The sequence below is a fragment of the Camelus bactrianus genome, chromosome 11, assembly GCF_048773025.1.
Source record: "Camelus bactrianus isolate YW-2024 breed Bactrian camel chromosome 11, ASM4877302v1, whole genome shotgun sequence".
NCBI lineage: Eukaryota > Metazoa > Chordata > Mammalia > Artiodactyla > Camelidae > Camelus > Camelus bactrianus.
The window spans coordinates 65,536,925-65,557,028 of record NC_133549.1 but is presented as its reverse complement, the minus strand read 5'-3'; the positions used below and the strand labels follow the sequence as shown (position 1 = coordinate 65,557,028).

At 37.3% G+C, this 20,104-nt stretch overlaps 1 protein-coding gene across 4 annotated transcripts; it reads right to left on the bottom strand.

Annotated features, from left to right (window-relative positions):
- Nucleotides 1-91: 91 nt before the first annotated feature.
- SUPV3L1 (Suv3 like RNA helicase) lies at nucleotides 92-20,104 on the bottom strand. 4 transcript variants are annotated; one of them, XM_074374120.1, is made up of 16 exons: nucleotides 19,736-19,869; nucleotides 19,140-19,228; nucleotides 14,584-14,661; nucleotides 14,112-14,219; nucleotides 13,052-13,166; nucleotides 11,700-11,868; nucleotides 9,930-10,041; nucleotides 7,677-7,754; nucleotides 6,558-6,649; nucleotides 5,382-5,562; nucleotides 4,733-4,826; nucleotides 3,796-4,015; nucleotides 2,453-2,533; nucleotides 1,922-2,098; nucleotides 1,411-1,559; nucleotides 92-562 (listed from the first exon to the last, which is right to left on the bottom strand). In XM_074374120.1, exons 2-16 carry the CDS (start codon nucleotides 19,195-19,197, stop codon nucleotides 133-135), a joined length of 2,142 nt encoding a protein of 713 aa, XP_074230221.1. In that variant the 5' UTR covers nucleotides 19,198-19,228; nucleotides 19,736-19,869; the 3' UTR covers nucleotides 92-132. The 4 variants fall into 4 exon arrangements, with proteins under 4 accessions (XP_074230221.1, XP_010949971.2, XP_074230223.1 ...); XM_010951669.3 differs by lacking the exon at nucleotides 19,140-19,228 and having other exon boundaries at nucleotides 19,736-20,104; XM_074374122.1 differs by lacking the exons at nucleotides 11,700-11,868; nucleotides 14,112-14,219; nucleotides 14,584-14,661; nucleotides 19,140-19,228; nucleotides 19,736-19,869.

Below are 20,104 nucleotides of genomic sequence, written 5' to 3'. Positions count from 1 at the left end.
ACAGTTAAGAGTTAATTTTCCTCTAAGCAAACAAGCAGTAAAAGAGAGCCACCATACCACAGCAGGCAGTAAATGCATATGAAGAAAAAAGGGTTTTAAAATAGATTTTTATTTGTAAAAATAAAAATAAAGTTAATCTGAATCAGGTTCCTTCTTCTTTCTTCTTGTCCCTTTTGCATAAGTCCCAGATTCTGTTCTTTCTTTGCCATGCTCCGTTTGTTGTGTCATCCACTCTTTTTCTAGCTGTTTCAGCATGTCTGCAGTGAGGAGTCCTTGCTGCACCAATCTGGAAGCAAGGGATTTCTCTCCTGCATCAGGGGCGAGTGGCTCAGCAGCTTTACTCCCTAAAACTTTGCTGCGATTCCTTCTAGCTTGGCTCTTTGATGTTCCTGACAAACGGGACTGGCTCTCTGATAAGCTCTCCAAATTCAGCAGTTTATATGTCTCTGAAATTTTAATCAGTTTGGTGATGTTGTGGACACCATCTTGGATAACGTCATCGAGTTGTTTCTGGAGATCTCGAACAAGGCTGGCATCTGGAAACATATCTATAAACCGGTAGCTGGGGGAAAAAACATTACACTAAAGGAATGGCTCTTATCATAATTGCTAGACTAATCTTAATGACATAACTACATCTTGATACTGATTAATTCAAAATATTCTGTTTCTGCAAACTGTGATCAGCGCCTTTGCTCAACCTTTATTTCTGCCCCAATGCACCTGAGGAATATGTCCTGACGGGAACAGATCATTACTTGCATCTTAAGTGATTATGATATGCTCCCCTACTGGGACATGCCCCTTCTTTGAGAATCAATGATCTAGAGCAGTACCTCTCAAGTTGTGATGTACACACAAATTACCTCAGGATCTTGTTAAAATGTAGAATTTGATTAAGTCCGTGGTGGGCCTGAAAGTCTCTATTTTTTTTTAAAATCCCTACCAAGTCTAAATAACCTTTTATTTATTGGGGGCAGGGTGGCGGGAATTAGATTTATTTAGTTAGTTAGTTTTAATGGAAATACTGGGGATTGAACACAGGACCTTGTGCATGCTAGGCAGGGATTCTACCACTGAGCTATAACTACCCCGCCTCTGAAAGTCTCTACTTTTAACGAGATCCCAGGTGATACCAATGCTTTTGGTCCAGGGACCACTATTTGCATAACAAGGATCTAGTGAGTAAACTTTCTCACCTACCTATCTTAACTAGAATTATAAGAACTCCTGAAGTCATTTTTGGAATGGGTATAAACTAGGCTCAACTGCCTTAACGGACAATAAATATAAAATAGAGCACCCTGCAAATATGTGCCTAATTTGAAAGTGCAAAAGACCATTCATAAAACCTTTGATCTGCCCTCTTACTTGGAAAAACGAGAGCACTTAAAGGAGAAAATTTGGTACCTCAGCCACAGGTAAAGGTCCAAGACATCATGGACAGCTTCAAGATCCATGAGGTCTTTAATATTCTTAGGTGGAAGTAACGGCCATTTAATATACCGGCGTAACCATGAGAAGGTCAGGGGCTCATTCCTGCTGTACTGTCTGGCAAACTGAGAGAAACAGAAGAAAGGGGTTTGGTAAAAGAATCAGAATTCACTTCAGTCTGTGATTAGAAAAGAAAGAACAAAATGTTAACAGTGACTGTATCTCAACAGGCAGGCTGGTTTCTTTCCTTCTTTATACTTTTCTACATTTTCAAGAACATTTAATACTTTTAAAAAGGCACTTAAAAAAAAGAGGATGATTTCCTTCTTTTCCCAAAGAAAAGAGGAGCCATTTATATATAAGTTCTTACACAGTATTTCATATTAAAGAGTACTCTCTGATTGTTTTATTTTGAATAACAAAGTAATATTTGGGGAAAATGCCTCAACTTGAAACAACTCAAAATATCAAAAAGATAAGGGCTCACCTGTAACAATGAAGAACAGACAAAAGGCTGCTTCTTGTTGATAGGGGCTGTGCAGAAAACATACCTCACTCGTAGACTTAACGGAATATGCTGGATCAACTCTGCAGAAAATTTAAAATCATCCATATTGCAGACAAAATACTGCCCATCAACTTGTGAAAAGTCTACAAAAATATCCTGGTGGGGGGAAAATATATTAAATTACTGGACGGCCTAGTTAGGCATGAATAAAGTACTCAAGTCTACAAAAGACAATCACTTTAATCCATCAACAGACTTCCAGAAAGGCCTGCCTAAGTCACTGCCTCCTCAAGCTACTAGCCTTCCCCCATGGCCTTAACCTGAAATACTCAGAAAATTCCTCAGGACAAAAGTCCCAAAAGATTCTGAGAGAAAGCTTTCACTTACAAGATAAACTACATAAACAGCAACTTCACAAAAACAGACTATCCATTCATGTCTATGAGGTTACCCAGTAACTGTTTGACGTAACAACATTTTTAGAAAAGAGATTTAAGAGTTTCTACTTACAATGAGATTAGAAAGTGTTGTGTCAGGGAGATGGTAGGCAAACATTTCAATCTGTTCAGCAGTTGGATGAAGACCAGCTGCCTTTGATTAAAAAAACAAAAACCCATAAGCATTTTTTTTTTAAACAACAAGTTTCCTTAAGTTATTTTAAGATAAAGTCCTATATTCAGGGTAAGCTCTTGCCAAATGAGTTAAGTGAGAAGAGTTTGAGTAAAATAGAAAAAAAATCATATTTTGCCATTTATTACCAATAGGAAAGTCATCTGATGAGATGACTCACTAAAATGAATCAAGGATTCCTATTGAGTAGTCAATCTTTCACTTACATTTTAGTTATATTTCTAAATCTATGATGATCTGACAGAGTGCCAAAAATAGTTTCCAGGGTCTCAATTCTCTCCATTTGAACAAAAATGAACAAGGAAAATCCGATCACTTTAACCAGGGCAATAAAACTGACATACATATATACAAGAGAAAATGTCCAAACTGAAGATCAGTTATCTCTTTAACTGTATATACTGCAATGTTAAGAACTGCCCACAAGTAAATATAAGCAAGAAAAGAAGTGAGAAAGGGAATGGGATAAAGAATGAGGAAAGGAGAAGAGAGAGATGAATCATGGGATGGAGGAAGAGTATGAACACAAGAAATGAGATACACAAGAGGGAAATGGGGAAGTTCCATTATCAACTGCACTCTTAACAAAAGCTACAGAAATGATTTCAACCATGGCTTTCCTCCAGGAACTGTTCCTTGCATTATCTCATTTACATATCCCTTTACCTAGGGTCACTAAAAATGAGATAAGCCATGTTAAGTGAATTTTCCAGGCAACTTTAAATTGTACCAGTTAGTTTGCTTAAAATATATATATTTCTGCCTCATTAACTACACTAACCAAAATTTAACCTTGTCTTTACTGGCTCAAAGTTGTATGGCTTGATGCTGTTTTTGCCCCACACTCAAAGGTTTCTTCTCAAGTTTCTGGCAATTTTCAGCCTGCTGACACAGCTGTGTGCCCACCTGAAACAACTGTGTCCCTATCCCACCTACTGCTAGATTATATGAAGAACTAAAGGTAACTCAGGTTTACTAAGCTTGTTATATTATAGTTATACTTCTAAAATCTGAATCTTTCACTTGCATGCCATTCTCTGACCCGGGGGGTCTCTATGCCTCTCCAAAGCAATTAGGCAGGGCTTTCTTGACATGATTTTCATCGCATAAAATTTTTTTGCTTATTTGTTTCCAGGTGTCTTGAGGCAAAAGCCTGGAAAGTGGGTCAAGGAAGGAATGACTGTACTCCACAGAGAAGAAGCAAGGAATATGTCACCCCTTACCTTTATAGGATCCACAGGCCTATTCAAAATTTCCCTTAATAAACTGAGGTCTTCTCGATTCATTGTTGTAACCTCTCCTTCTTTAAACTTTGAACTGAATCTACCAGCTCTGCCAGCAATCTGCAAAGCTTGAGAGGTGGTGATTGGTTCTATTTCTCTCTCTCCCTTTTCATTGATACTGGGTTTCATAAGGGAATAAAAAATAATTCTCCTTATGCTCCTGAAATAGAAATAAAAATGATCTCACAGACTGATATCTGAAAAGCCCTCTATCATCCAGTTCATTGCAGAAATGCTCACTCTAATTCTAATCTAGGCCTACTTGCAATATTGCCCACTGTTGACAAAATAAGGTAAAGGGGGTGTGCTGGTAACTCTTTTTCTTCCCTTTCAATAACATTTTTTTAAACAACTGTGTAAATTTGCTAAAAAGCATCAAATTATACACTTTAAATGAGTGAACTCTACAGTATGTAAATTATACCTCAATAAGGCTACAGAAAATAATTTTACAAATAACACAAAGTGCTCTCAGATGGCTTTTAAATGTTGGCTGCTATTAACAGCTTTGAATAGTTCATCCATAAAGACAAATTTGCCTTCATTCCCCAGAGAGGACTATTTAGGCTTCATACTGTTAGCCCTTAAAGATAATGGCTAACCCCACATGCATAACAGGCACACAATTTGTTGACTGAGACACTGAAAATAAAGTGAGGAAATTTAACAGGTTAGCAGCACTCAAAAGTCCTAGTGTTATGTGATATTTTTACTTTATCCCCTCAACAGGGTAAGCAAGATAAATCTCAGCTCTATACCATAATAATACTCATTCTCCTAAATCAATGTGTTTGGTCATTCTGATAACAATTAGAAGTTTTTTTAATTGCCACCTAACCCACTGAATATCCATGATTATTAAGAACAAATTACTTACAAATTAAGTCCCATGCCAATTGCATCTGTAGCAACAAGGATTTTGCATGGATCATCAGGATCATTAAACTTTTTTGCCTGAGCAAGTTTCGTCCCTAAAATAAAACAGTTTACGTTAAGTAAGTGTTCTCAATCTTTTACTATATCACACTATGTATGTCTTGGAATCTCTTACCTCCTACTCTCCATTTTTATGGATAAAACTTACTGTTTCAAACTTATTTCTTTAATATCCTCAAAGAGTCACTTATCCTTTCTTTCTACGCCTTTAAATATCCCCACACATAGCAACATAATCCCCTACCACACTAGCCTTATCATTTCTGAGGACACTTATTAACAGATTTCAGGACTACAACTTTAAGAATATTACCAACTTTACATCTTAATAACATTTCTGTAAGATCATCAGCTCAACATTTAAAATATAGTCTAATAATAGCTACAATCAACAAGAACTATAAATAATTAAAATAATTCTATCCCTATAAGATGAACTAGATAAAATATTTATTTTACATGACCTACAACAAATCATACACCAGGCAACCTAATTCCATATCTTTCACTGTGTTTTCAATACATATTCTCAACATAAATGGAAAAAATAAGAGACTTCACATCCTGTCGTGATGAAAGCCAATAATTACCAGGTGGGAGACTGCCATATATAACAGCTGATTCCAATCCCCGAATTTCAATCTGTCGACTCACAGAATAAATATCATTCTTGCTAAAACAGACAATGCAATCCCCAGGCCGAAGGTTGTCTAAAGATTCTAGTGCATGATCCAGCACAGAAATTGGGGTAAGCCTCTTATAGTTTCGAACCTACAATTAAAAACACGATATTGTGAAGTAATACACCTAACTCAACTTGTGACTAATAATTAAGTGAAAAACTCAAAATCAAGAGTAGCTAAAAATGAACAAGTTCCAACTTTTTAAAGGGAAGATACAGAAAAACATTTATTTTGATATTATGTTACGATCAGTTATCGGTATTTCTGAATTAATAAAATGTTATAGAGGGTTTCATGAATTTTCAAAGCACTTTCCTATATATTTGATTTTCATGGCAACCTGGTTAAGTTCAGAAGGGTTATTGACTGTTATTTCCATTTTATGAAAGAGTAAAATAAGAGCCCAATAAAAGATCAGATCTGATGGGGGTTTTTCTGGTTCTAGCCTTCTGTGATTTGCCTAAAAACACAAAACAAATAATAGCAAAGCCAGTATTAGAACCTAGAATTTCTTCCACTACATTCCACCATCTCTCCCTGAAAGCTGAGCACAAAATTAAAGTAGCAGATCAATTTTAAAATATTTCTTCATCTTATTATAGAAGTCTGGTAAAGAAAATGAAAAGTAGGACTAAAAGGAAATCCTACTTTTCAGTCACTTTGTATTCTAGGAATTTGAAAAAGGGATACAAACTATCTCTACCAATTAGGTATGTATCAAAGTCCCCAGTATCTGATGTCTGACACTTTGAAAATCACAAACTTCTGCTGAGTCTCAAACTTCCAACATTCCTGATTTATTTAATTCTAAAGAGATCTGCTCAAATTCCAAAAGGTTTTGTCAAAGAAAGATAAAGAATCTCCTGTCCTTTTGGAGACTTAGGGTGTGATGCCACTCGACCAGAACTTTGGATCATGAGGTTCAACCAACTATGTATGACCTAGTCAAGTTACAAGGAAATAAAGCTTTCTTTTTAGTTAACCTCTGATTTCGCCACTATCTGGGGCCTAAGAAGCCACTGCCTGGGTACTCTGGGCTATTTGCTATATGCTACCTTGGGAACAAAGCTTATAATCTAGTACCTCCACATCCTCCCCAGTCGTGTACATGAGCTCAGTAACCAGGTCAATAGCAGCAGATTCTCCACACAAATGGATTTCTTCAGCACAGAGTCCTATTAAATGCAAAATCAGGATTTTTAGAATTTTAAAAATATAAAATCATATATGCAACACTTTACATACCAAAAATACTTTGTTCGCTTACCTACTGCTTTACAACTATAACAACTTGTTTTCATAAATATTATCTCTTTGATTCCTTAAAACTAAAACCTTCTTGTGGGCAAAAAGTAGTACCATTTTTCTAAATCTCAGGGCTTTTAAATTCCTTTAGCCAAGGTTTTCGGTCTACTAGAGAGTGAAGTTAGACAGAAGAACAACCTGGCATTATTTTCTGATGGTTAGTCCTAAACATCAGTCCTATACTTTTGTTTTTCAGATTAGGCTCCATGGAATCACTGAGGTGCCTCAGAGGCTGAGGGCTGGTGGATAGAAGAAACTCCAAACTCCTGACCCCTTAGCATATCTACTTTCATCTATCTTATATTACAGGCTTCAGTGTACTCTTTGTTTGAAGAAAGAGTTCAGCTATTTGTTTTAAAATCTGGAAACATCTGCTCTACAACATGCTGATTAAAAATTCACTCCAGTATTAAGTAGGAGAAACATTCATGTCCATGGACCTCAAGAAGTCCACCTTCAGAAGTCTATTCTAAATAAATAAATAGCTACAGCCACAGAGATTTTTACTCCATCATTAATAACAGGGAAAAATGTTCAACTCTGGAACAAATCACAGTTGGTCTCCCATATCCACAGGTTCCACATTCACAGATTCAACCAATTGAGGATTGAAAATACTTTGGCATGAAACATCAAAATGTTAATAGCGGTTGTGTAAATACAGCAAGATTTGGGCACTTTAATTAAATGGTTATGCTAATTCTGTAACAGGAAAAATTGACTTTCCATTATTAAAATTATATTTAAAGAATAAAACTCACAGTTAGCTGATGTTTTTGTTTGATTTGTATCAAAAAGAGAGTATATAGCTGGCTCTATTTAGCAACGTCAAGCAGACAAATGCATCTCAATGCAGATGTCACACAGCATAGGTTTTATACCATTAAGACCACCAACCTAGCAGTGCTCTGGTCCAGGCCCATCCTCTGGCTGGATCTTTAATCATTTGAATTTCATCGATCACGGCTACTTCATCTTAAAATAAAAGGTTATCATGAGCAATACAATCTACTTAAGTAGTATTATAAACAAATTACAATACCAAAATTCAAGCTTTCAACACCACCATAATCATCATTATCACTCACTAAGTGCTTCTTTTCTGACAGGCTTTACAATTATAACTCATCTAACCCTCACAACAAATCCATTAAATAAGTACCAGCATTACTTATATTTACATTTTACAGAAGAATAAACTGAGACCCAGAGAAGTTAAGTAACTGGCCCAAGGTTTTGCAGCATGTGCAGTTAGTTAAGTTTAAGATCTAAAAACATGAAATTCAAACCCAGACCATCTCCAATGTTCATAAGCTCAATCACTCTACTGCACTGCCTCTCAAACTGAGTAGGCTCATTTTTTGTACTGACTGCAATTTTAGAGGCAGCCTAAAGAATCTGCCTAATAAGAACACATCCACACAGCAGGAAAAGAATCCCTTGGGAACAAGGAGTAGACAGCAATAAATGAAGCATTTCAACCTCAGGAACATAGAAGGTATCAGAAGCAGAAAGTGGAGTGGAAAGTTTAATTCCCTGAGCTCCAGCTCTGCTCATTCGTAGGGTTTTAAGCTCATGACTACAGTAAAAATAAGTGCCCCATTTTATTTTCTAATGTCAAAATGTTTCCAACCATATTATTTTATTCTTTTTAAGTCATATAAATTATATTTTAGTTTCTTCCCAAAAACACCAAGGAATTGAGAAGAGTACAGTAAAGAAAGAAAAATTTAATATGCCCACAATGACATCTGGAAACAAAAGAAAGCTAATTTTATACTGCAAAGCCGTCAGATTTAAAATTATTTACCATATCTGGGTGTATACAAACAAGATTACAAAAGAGGAAACAGAAGAGGGAATTTTGATTTATATGTGCTATTTTAATTTTTACAATGTATTACTTTTAGAATAAACTGATTTTTTAAAAACTATCCATTTACTCAGAAAGCTAAGATTATTAAAATTAAAAAAGCAAGCTACCAAATAGTATATAATATATAATCCCTATTTTACTTAATATACACACCCGCCAATACACACGTAAGTATATGCACACACAATACAAATACAAAGTCTGCAAAATACACACCACAGGGTTAACATTTATTGATTATGGATGTGTGAAATTGGGAGATTATATATATTTTTTTCTCTTTGGATTTATTTATATATTTTATACAATGAAGAAATGATTACCTACATAATAAGGAAAAAGCTAATTTTCATTTAAAATATGTTGGAAACTATAGTACTTAAGTAGAAGTTTACTGTGGTGCTATATATAATAGTGAAAAACTTTAAACAACCTAAATATTCTTTAATAGAGGAATGAATAATTTTAGTCATAAGATGGAATACTATATAACAGCTTAAATGAATAAATTTGATATACACATAAACAAGACTAGACCTAAAAACGTGTTGTGTCGGCGGGGAGGGTACAGCTTAGTGGCAGAGTGCATGACTAGCATGCATAAGGTCCTAGGTTCAATCCCCAGTACCTCCATTAAAACTAAATCTAAAAAAATCTAACTATCTCCCCTCAAAACAAACAAACAAACAAACAAAAATTAAATAAATAAGTAAATAAACAAAAACATGTAGAATAAAAAGCAAGTTGTGGAACAATAATGCAATATAATCATGTAAATGTTTTAAAACATGCAATCTATAGTATTGATAGGCAATATTTATCAGTGATACAAAAAAAAAAAAGACAGAAAAGCTATATACTAAATATCTGATAGCAGTTGGATCAAAAGTTGGTGGTGGTGCGGGGGACATATAGCTCAGTGGTAGAGAGCACGCTTAGCATGCGTGAGGTCCTGGGTTCAATCCCCAGTATCTCTACTAAAACGAAAAAAAAAAGGAGGGGAGAGGAGACGAATTGGGGAGTGGTACAAAGGAAAATCACACTAAACTTTTCAGTTAAGAAAAAAAAGGGAAAGAAAGTTTAAAAATAAACATGACAGAAAGTTTGGCATTTTTAAGTGGTGGTTAAATAATGGATATCTGCTGTACTATTTTCCCTTCTTTGTCTTAACTTAAAATTTTTTTTCACAATAAAAAACACATTCCACATGTTCATCTATGTTTTAAAATTAAAAAATACTAAACCATAAAGTTTTTAAAATAGTGTATACATACAAGGAGTTGTAACACTGCACATCTCAACAGTACAAGCAACGTGGGCAGCCTGTTTCCCATCTGACTCTACTGTCACACGCTCTTCACCTGTTACCAAGTCACATGGGACACCCTAGGATGACAAAAAGACTGGCATTATTTCCACCTGGAAAACAACAGAAAAAAGAAGTTTGGGGTGTTTAATAGAGTATTCTCTCCATTACATTCCAATTTACTTGTCTAATAGCTGAAACAAAATATTGCCAATCTTTTGAAAAAATTTTTAATGAAAAAAGCCTCTCTCTTACATAAGCTATAAAAATTTGGAAACATTTCAAATCAGCTAAATTCTCAGGTAATAAAAGCATGAGAAACTGTAGCAGTTTCACTTTTTAATTTTGTACTATTTCATTAGTTTCTGTACTATTTATTAAAATGAAATGAATTATGTTCAAAAAATATAATAAAATTTAAGAATATAAAGACTTCCTAGTATATTTCTTTGAGAAGGACCAACATCAATGCTATGGTAGATCTGAGTGATCAATCACCCCAGTCTGCCCAAGACTGAGAGGTTCCCCAGGACAAAGAATATTTGGTGCTAAATCTGGGAAAGTCCAGGCAAACTGGAACAGCTGGTCTACCTAGTAGCCGAAAACAAATTATGAGGAAACACCAGATACACCCAAACTGAGTGACAGTTTACAACACAGCTGACCTGTAGTCTTCCAAAATGTAATGGTTACGAAAGACAAAGAAAGACTGAGGAATTGTCTCAGATTAATGGAAACTAGAGACATGACAATAAAATACAGTGTGAGACTCTAGACAGAATCAGTGGGGAGAGGAGTGGGACGGGAGTGGAGTGGTGGTGTTATTGGACAATTGGCAGAATTTGAATATGGACTATGGGTTAAAATATGGTATTCTATCAATATTAAATGGCTTGCTTTAGATGAATATCGTAAGGTTATGTAAAAGAAAGTCTTTGTTCTGAGGAAATACTTTTAAGTATTTATGAATAAGGAGGCATTATGTATGCAAATTACACAAATTATTCAGAACAAAAAATACAGAATGCAAACTACCTACCAAAACTGGTTAAATCACATTATAAAGTCATAATAAAACAATGAACCAAAACGTGGCCCATTTACTGAAATGATGCATCACACCACAGGGAATTCAGTCCTTTTCAGGTTTGAAAAGGTGGCTTCAGTCTTTATCATTAGTTCTAGCTGATAGCATCAGAAGTCTAATCTAAAAAAGGTAAATTAAACATTCTAACAGATTAGTGATTAACTCTAAGGCGGCAAAGGAGGGGCTCAGAGGGAGTTTCAGCTATATCAATAATACTTTATTTCTTAAAAAAGTAAAAAAAAGAAAAACAAGTATGGCAAAATGTTAGAATCTGATGGGAGTTGGGCAGCGGATTCAGATTATTTGTATGTTATTCTCTGTATTTCTCTGTATATGTGAAATATTCTGTAATATTGTATTTTACTCACTCTAATAACACTTTTTTCACATTTTAGTATCTCAGAAATCAGGATACCTCTTAACAAAGGATGGCATGTCAGAATTCAGTTGGGGGCATCATTTTCTTTCTCTGCTTTTTTCGTTGTACATAAAATAATGCTATGTCTTATAAATGATGGCTTCTTAGGTGCAATGCACATGGCAATTTTTGTTAACAGTAAATTACTACGTGTGCCCCTCCCCTCTGCCCCCTTCACTCTACCCTCCCCCAAATTAACAAGAAAAAGAGCAAATATCTGGTAATATACTAACAGCAGCATTACTCTTTTCGAAGATCTCATGTGCCAGTAATTTTAAAGGGCCACAATACACTCCAGATTTTGCTGACAAGTATTTCTGGATTGCATGGTAAGTCTTTCCACTGTTTGTGGGACCTGAATGGAATATTATCTTCCGCTGCATGGCTCTGGCTTCTGGGTACCTAGAACGTCAGCAGGTAAACAGCTTAATCCCATTAACTTCAAAATCCTGGCAAAGGTATCAAATGAAAAAAATTCCAATGAAATATCCTAACATTCAAAAGATAGTATCTTTGAAAAACTAAATTAAATGATAAGTTTCATATCCACACTAAAATGACTGCTTTCCAAGAATGATATTTACTAACTAGAGGAGAGGAAAACCCAAATGAAATTAATTTCTTAGATATTCTTGCCATTGTACAAATCTCTTTTCCCCCAAGACTCACTTCAGTTTAAACTGCTATCAGCTCTAGAGATACGTTCACATTATTTCCACAGCTCTACACAGCCCTATAAGTAAATACTCCCAGACTTCTGAATTTCAGCATATACAATAGAGTCTTCTGCTTCTGGCCATGATGAATGGTACTGGACTTGCCCTCTCACCATAAACAAGTACAAAACTGGACAAAATATATACAGCAGCTGCTTGGGGGCATGGACAACAGGCAGTGCAGGACTACAAGCCCTAAAAGAATAGAAGACTTGAGATGAGCCCTGCTGTACCCCAGCAGGGCACAGGGAGGTAGAAGCCAAGCAAAGTACAATAGTCCCACTGAGCTGAGCAATAGAAATCAAGTTCAAAGCTACTGAAGCAGCTGGAATCTGAAGGCTAGAGTGTGAAAGAGAAGGAAAGGTAGAGCAGAGGGGAAGCCTTAAAGTCTGTGTGGGGGTTCCTTACATTCTTGGCCAAGGGCTGGGCTGAACATGTGCAGGGCCTAGCAGAGGACAGCTCGCTAAGAGTTCGAATGGAAAGTCTCAAAGAGGTGACAAAGTGCTAGAGATGTTGGAGTTCCAGCTACAACGTTGGTGAAGAGAGCTCATTAACAGCCTAGGTATTCAGCTGAGACATCAGAAAGGCCACATCTGAATTGTATGGATAACATTCTAAAGAAAGGGCTATTCTACATCTGCCCTAATAAAACCTAAAACCACATCTGACCAGGATGAAAGTAGGGACACCAGTTAATTGCCTGCCAGATTAACTGCTTATTTTTCTAGGGAAAACAATACAATCTAGACTACTTTATAATCTAGACTACTTATGATTTATCATCCAGCATACAATAAAAATATATAATGATTATTAAATTCCCAAGATTAGAAACTGAAAATTTCAATTCCACAAATAAAGAAACTAACCAGTTAGGTGGTATCCTCAGGTCACTGATTTTACGTAGATCATCCTTACAGTCCAAGACAGGAAATATCTGTTTTGCATGTCTCAAGAAAAATGGAAATAAATCATCCACATGAGCTGGAAAATAAAACACGGTTTTAACATGTGCAATCTAAATGTTACCCATAACTGAATCTAGTGAAAACTTTTTTCTTGGTGAGCTAAGTTAGCTAAGTTAGGGGGACATTGCCAGACTAAAAAGAAAAACCCCAGCATAGGAACTCTATCCTTTCCTGAGATCCTTTGTCTTACGTTTTCCTCCTTATTTCACTAATATTTTCTTGGAAGACAGAAAACTGGCTGTTAACCACCTGGTTCTACTTCTTTAATGCAAAGAAGTAAAGATCAGTATTGATAAAAGTTAATTAAACAAAGAACCTGGAAATATACATTAGAGAGAAGGCCTGTGGTTACTGAAGAGAAATACGGGTGGAAGTATTTTGTAAACTAGAGACCACTGCGAGACAAAATATGAAAGTGAATTGATTCCTCAGCAAGAAGTGTCCACACCTTAGTGGCTCTGAGGAGGGTGGGGCTGTGTCCCATTCTGCTTTGTATCCAGGTCCTACCTCAGTGCCTGGCCCAGGGCAAACTGCCTATGGGAACAGAACAATGATGTTCTTACATTGTTTTTCTTTTACGTCAAGAGCTTTGTCCAGATATGAGGGAGAAAGAAGCCAGTGGCAGAAACAGATGGAATCTATTATGTATTAATTCTATCTTTTGTGAAGGTTCATTTCACAGCAGCCTATATTACCACACAGTGAAGAGCAGACTGTGACAGACCAAGGCCTCAGTCTCCCTCCTGTCTAAGACATATGCGTGATTTAATAACTAGCTCAGGGAACCACTATAAAAGCAAAAGGACCTAGAAGGCCTCCTATGAAAGCACTGAATTATTTACAGAGGATGTCAACAGGGCCTATTCTAAAGCAAATAAGCCCTAACTAGAGAATAAACATGAAGTATAGGAAGAAATAGAAAGTATGTTCAATAGGATTTTAAGAGGTCTCTAAAACTTGCCTGCACTGAAGCAAATATCATTCAAAATAATGTGAATGTCCACATCCAGGGAATGAGACTGCATGATATAATTTCTAAAGCTTATGAAAGCTTGGTGGAAGAGACGAGCTGTGGGAAACACAAAATCAAAATAGGTAGGGCTTAGTTTTCATCTCATTTCTCATTTAAAAAAAGTACACATACACATCACACCTAACTCATTGAAGTACAGCTGGTTTGTTATGATCTGGGCTAAAACTGAAATCCTAGTACAACACGAAGGAAAGCTGAATACAGAGCTCCTTTGTGATGTGTCTGACTCACCAGTTGCATCTTGCCAATCTCCTGCTCCAACGGAAGCAAAAGTCAGGGGCATCCTCCAGATTACAGCTGTGTACTTACGTCCAGGCCACACAATGTCCCACATGATAATGACAAAAGTGTAATCTAAGCAGTAATAAAATATCTCTAATGGAAATCTTATTAGCCTTACCATCGAGTCCATAATCAGCACCCAGTTTCTGAATTTCCTTCCTCTTGTAAAATTTGTCTAAGATCTTCTTTACTTCATCTGGAAGAAAGATATAAAAATTTAACATATGTTTAACATTTGTTTTCCAGATAGAGAAATGCCCAAAAAGCAAAGGAAATTTGAAGTCCTGACACTCAAGACAGCAGTCTACTAAGTGTTCTAAGAACTTGAAGGTTTTAATTACAAGCTTTTACTGGTTTAATAGTGTCTAGAAAAAGTATAAAAGTAAAATGATGCAATATTCCTATTATATTGCAGAGGAAAAAGCAAGGTGCTACAGGATTAGAATCACCCTACCCTCCATCAGGCCACTTTTAGATAACCATGTTCTGTTTTGTTTACTTAAAGTCATCTGAACATCTAATAGTGAGCAGCTAAAAGATATCTAGAAAAACAACCAATACTGCATGGACCAGATCATTACGCTTTTATGTGAATAACTAAAGGAGCCAGGGATGATCGTTAGCTTCAAGATGACTTTAGGGAGAACAGATTACATGTATTTCATTCTAGATAGCATAACTAAAATTAGTGGGAAGTAAGGGAAACAGATTTCAGTGGAATTCATACAAGAACTTTCTAAAAGTTAGAGCAGGAAAAAGAGGTTGCCTCACAAAAATGCCAGCTCCTTGTCACTGAAAGTACACAAGCAAGACTTAGATAACTGTATTTCAAGAGTGATTGCAGAGAAATTACTGTGCTGTAGTGGAGGTTGAATTAGATGTCTACTGAAATAACATGCCACCATAAAAATTACAGGTGAAAACATTTTAAATTAATCAAGCTGAGACTGTATTAACATCGCATATATTAAAATACTACTGCGTTATTCTGTTGAGATGAACATTTTACTGATCCAGCCATATGCTCTACATCGCTGAAAAGGCAGGCCAAAACTGAGGATATAATCTTTGCCCAGGAGACACAGAAAGGCCAGATGGCCTATGTTTTTACTTCCTGCAAGAGTACCCACTACATTTTCATGCAGTCACAAAACACAAAACTCACTGAAGAAATTAAGACTGAAAGAAGCATCTCACCAGCAAAAATTTATTTCGCAAACTGCAGAAACTTTAAAATCGCTGGTTTTGCCATCAGGTTTGCTCACAACTAAATGTAAGATGCATACATGTATATCTCCCATCACAGGCAGCTATCCTGATGTTTCTGGGTTTTTGTTACTTTGTACCCAGTGGGGCCAACGTTTCTTTACAATAGTAGAAAAATCAGTGACAAATAAAAAAAGCACATGCAACTATCTGGGGAAATTCTGCTGACCTATAAACACAATACAAACTGAAAACATCACATTTATTAGAAAATTAACACATTTTCTATAACACTCCAGCGTTATGCAAGAATCATGATACTTCATTCAATTTAAAATGCCTCAAAAATATGAGGTTGTTCAAGCTATGTGAACAAAACTAGTCAGGAAAGACCACATATTGTATGACACTATTTATATGAAATGTCGAACAGAACTAGAATGTGGATTAGTGTTTGCCATGGGCTGAGCAGAGGGGAATGGGGGCTAGGGGAATGGGAGTCATTGCTACTGGGTATGGGATTTCTTTTAGGGATGATGAAAATCTTCTAAAATTAGATCATGGTGATAGTTACATAACCCTGCAAATATACTATTTAATAACACAACTTAAATGCATGAACTTTATGACATGTAAATTATATTTCATAGCTGTTTTAAAAAATGATTACCCACACACATTAAAGTGAAGTTTCTCTGTTATTTTATCTAAAATTTAAAAGATAACTGCAGTAACATTAACACAATGGAAATATCACTGAAAAAATGTAATCTACTACAAAAGTATATGGAAACATAGTTTTGTTTTTCATAAAAATCAAACTTTAACTGGCCTGACTATGGGTCATAATTACTTCTCATTAAAAAAAATAACAGTTATTAAAGGAAACACTCTACGGATTTCAGCCACAGTAGAAATGACTCAGTCACTGCAACTTTCAACCAGTTAACAGCTTTCTTCCAGCTTCCTACAATGGAAGCTTGGGATTTAATAATAGGTTCTCTTCTAAAATGTAAATGTACCTCACATGAGTCTTTACACAAAAATGACCCACTTTACTCACTCCACTTACTTCCCAATGAAGAAAAAAGTATCTACTACTAACGCTCGGGACTGCTTAAACCTTATGATTTATCCATTTTGTTAAAATGTTTTAATTCACTTGTTTCACTATACTCATCAATAATTAACTAGAAGTCCATTTCTCAGTACACCAAAGCTACTTGCTCACTGGAGAAACAGGTACAAAAACTCAACTGCTTTGTAACAGAATCGGAAAGGTCAAAGCCACAGTGGAGACACAGGTGGAGAGAAGTGATCAGAATTGATCAGAACATCTCTAGGGCCCAAAAAGGAAATTCATAATCAATCCTGAAAAGATCAAAGGCTACCTAGTAGTGGCATTTAGTTTCCACTCTTTTAATATTACAACTAGTAGTATTACCACCCTTGGTGTTGAAGTATGAAGATGTACTGGAATACTGTTCTCAAGCTGAACCTTTCGTATCATCCAAAGGGAATTATAAAAAGTGGTAATAGATTTACTGAAACTGTCCCTATTGCAGCAGACAGCTGCATTAGGCCAAAAGCCTCTGACCTTTCTGCATCTCTCTCAGGTGATGGGTATGAGAGCTGACTATTTCCTTCACCCCTAAATGTGCCTGTACCTGATACACCTACATCAAATTATAATGGCTTTGTTAGGCCTCTGCTCTTTCTTAAGTTTCCTCTCGTAACCAACAGCACGATTCTCACCCAGGAAGCTAAATGTGCTCTGGTCAGACAAGTGTCACCTAACAGCCTAAGCAGAAACTGTCTCCATAATCTTGACCCCCTTAGCATTACACCCTAATTCTGTACTTCGTAAGTAATGTACCAGAATGTAACAGTCCAGGTGTTTTGACAAGCAAGCTTCCCCAAAACGCTGATTCCAGTTCACCCTACTAATAGGGAGCTAAAGTAGCTTCAACCCTCTTGTCACAGCTCTATGAGTCCAAGTTCCAATCCCAATCTGCATCTACCCATCTGCCACTACTATAATCTATGAGGAAACTGCCAAAACCTGCCTCAATTAATCCGATACCTTTCCTAGTTGTCACAGCTGCTAATAAAATTCACCATGAATATTATTTATTGTTGCTATCTCCTGTAAACAACCAATGATCAATCAAAACTCAGAAGATCATGGTCTGGAGTCCATGTAGCATCCCACAGGCAGCCAGGGCTCACCTAGCTAACCTCAATGCCTAGATGCTACCTTCCTTCTTCACTACTCCACTTGAGGCTATCCCAAACTTCCCGCTTAGTCAACTTTCCCAGAAAGAGGTGGGCCACTCTGCCATCAAAAGTGGCCACACTTCATTCATTGCTAGAACTTTCAAACACTTAGAAAATCATAATAGTGCCCAAAAGACTTCAAAACACTGCTCTGGTGGAGCTAGCTGATTATGAGTAGAAATACATCTAAGGAATTTCACACTAGCTATTAACAGTCTAAAGAAAGAAAGGCTTAGGAAAAAAAAATTCTTTACTTATACAATAACCTAAAAATACATATTTTGCTAAATCCTCACATCAACTTATATTATATAGGTGGAGTAGATTATTTGGGCTCCTAGAGGAAGCTTTCCCAGCTTCTATACATCCACAGATTCTACTGCAGGGTAATTCCATTTTTCAAATAGCAAATGTTTAGTACAAGTGATAGTTTACATTTGTTCATTCTTTTACACTTTTCAAAGTGCATTACCAAACATGTTATTACTTTTACAATCCAGAGATATAAGCAGAGAAAATATTATTCTCATTTTAGCATTTGGGAAATGGAGAAAAGGTAAGGAAATGGTAAATCAGGCCAGTCACTTAAGTGCTGTATGACTATCACAAATATGTACCATCTTTCTACTTGTAGTCAATTTACCTTCACATGGCTAAATGTGTTACCATCAACCAGGAAATATATATTATATATATAATAACACCTACTGTGTGACTAGAACAGTGCTTGGCACAGAGTCGCACATATTAGATATGCAACAGGTATTTGTCAGGGATAGACTGTCTACCTCATAAGGGTTATTGTGAAAATTAAATGAGTTACATGCTTAAGCAGTACCTGTCTCTAGTAAACACTCAGTATTAGCCATTGCTATTTTGAAAAAAAAAGAGAAGATGAAGATAGAACCACAGAGATATTCCAGGCAGAGGGAGTAGCATGTGTAAAAGGCCTGGAGCACAAGTGCACATTTCATCAACACGGCTGAAACAAGGAGCATGGCATGCAATGAAGCCTCTCCAAGAGGTACTCAGGTCAGATCAGGCAGGGCCTTCAAGAACTGGAGACCCTTTTAAACTGGGGACATTGGAAAAATATTAAACAATTTTTTTGCAGGGAAGCAACAGGATATCTTGCCACTTGCTGATGCTAAGCCATTCCCTTCTGGAGCCCTGGATGATCAGGGTACCTACCACCTTTGGCGAGCACACCCTTATCATGTTCTCCCTTGTAGTACAGCTGGTCATCCATATGTCCTTCCTCCCCACGAGACTGTAAGATTCTGGAGCGAAAGAGATCTGGATCTGAGTCTGGTTCTTCTTGGCAACCACCACACAGCCTAACACAGTCCCTGGTTTGCGTAGGTGCCCAGTCAATGAGAAAAAATCATGAAGGAAGTCCTCCTCTGGCTTTTTATTGCCCCACTCCCTTGGTCCCTTCTTGGGGGCAATAGTTCTGGGCAGCGGGAGAGGAAAAAGAGGGTGCTAAAAAATTAGTTGTCCACCTAACGACTCAAAAAAGGTGAATTGTTCCATCACAAGAGGGTTTAAACCGTTCAGAGGAGAACAGTGAAAGGGAGAAGGCAACTTCTAGGGCAGCAGGTTAAAAGATCAATCAGACACAGTCCCAAGCCTTTAGGGGCTCACAAACCAGCAAGGAAGGCAGATATGACAGGCACGATGACAACGCTCCAGGGGACCTCGGGTCTCCAGGGGAAAGGGGAGCAGCTTCCTCGAGCCTTAGCCCTGCAGACACCACCCCTGCCGCCCTCGCCAGCTCCTGCACTCACTCTTGTCCAGAGGGCGCGTTAGCTCGGCCCCGACGTCGCCATCCGCGCTGGGACCCTGAGGTTTCACAGTCAGCGGCACGAACAAGGACGTGTTCGGGGCTTTGGAGCCTCCTGAGGCAGAGGAAGAGGCGGAGGCAACGGCAGGAAGGCGCCCCAGAGCCCCAGGAAAGGGCCCGGTGTGGGCGCGAAAGGCAGAGCAGACGCCTGCCCGGTGGCCAGCGTGGCGCCCCGCGGGGAGCCGAGCCCACAGCAGGGCACACCGGGGGAAGGACATTGAGGCCGGGGCACGAAAGGAGGCTGGCTGGGGCGGCCTGACTGGAGAAGCCTGGTGACCCGGCGGCGGACAGTGACGCACACCGCCAGCGCCTA

Coding starts and splice junctions, on each gene's coding strand:
- SUPV3L1 (XM_010951669.3), bottom strand. CDS start 20,009: ATGTCCTTCCCCCGGTGTGCCCTGCTGTGGGCTCGGCTCCCCGCGGGG. Junction 13,167..14,111: donor TGATATTTGCTTCAGTGCAG/GCAAGTTTTAGA, acceptor TTTATTTTCCAG/CTCATGTGGATGATTTATTT. Junction 7,755..9,929: donor GTGCAGTGTTACAACTCCTT/GTATGTATACAC, acceptor TTTTATTTTAAG/ATGAAGTAGCCGTGATCGAT.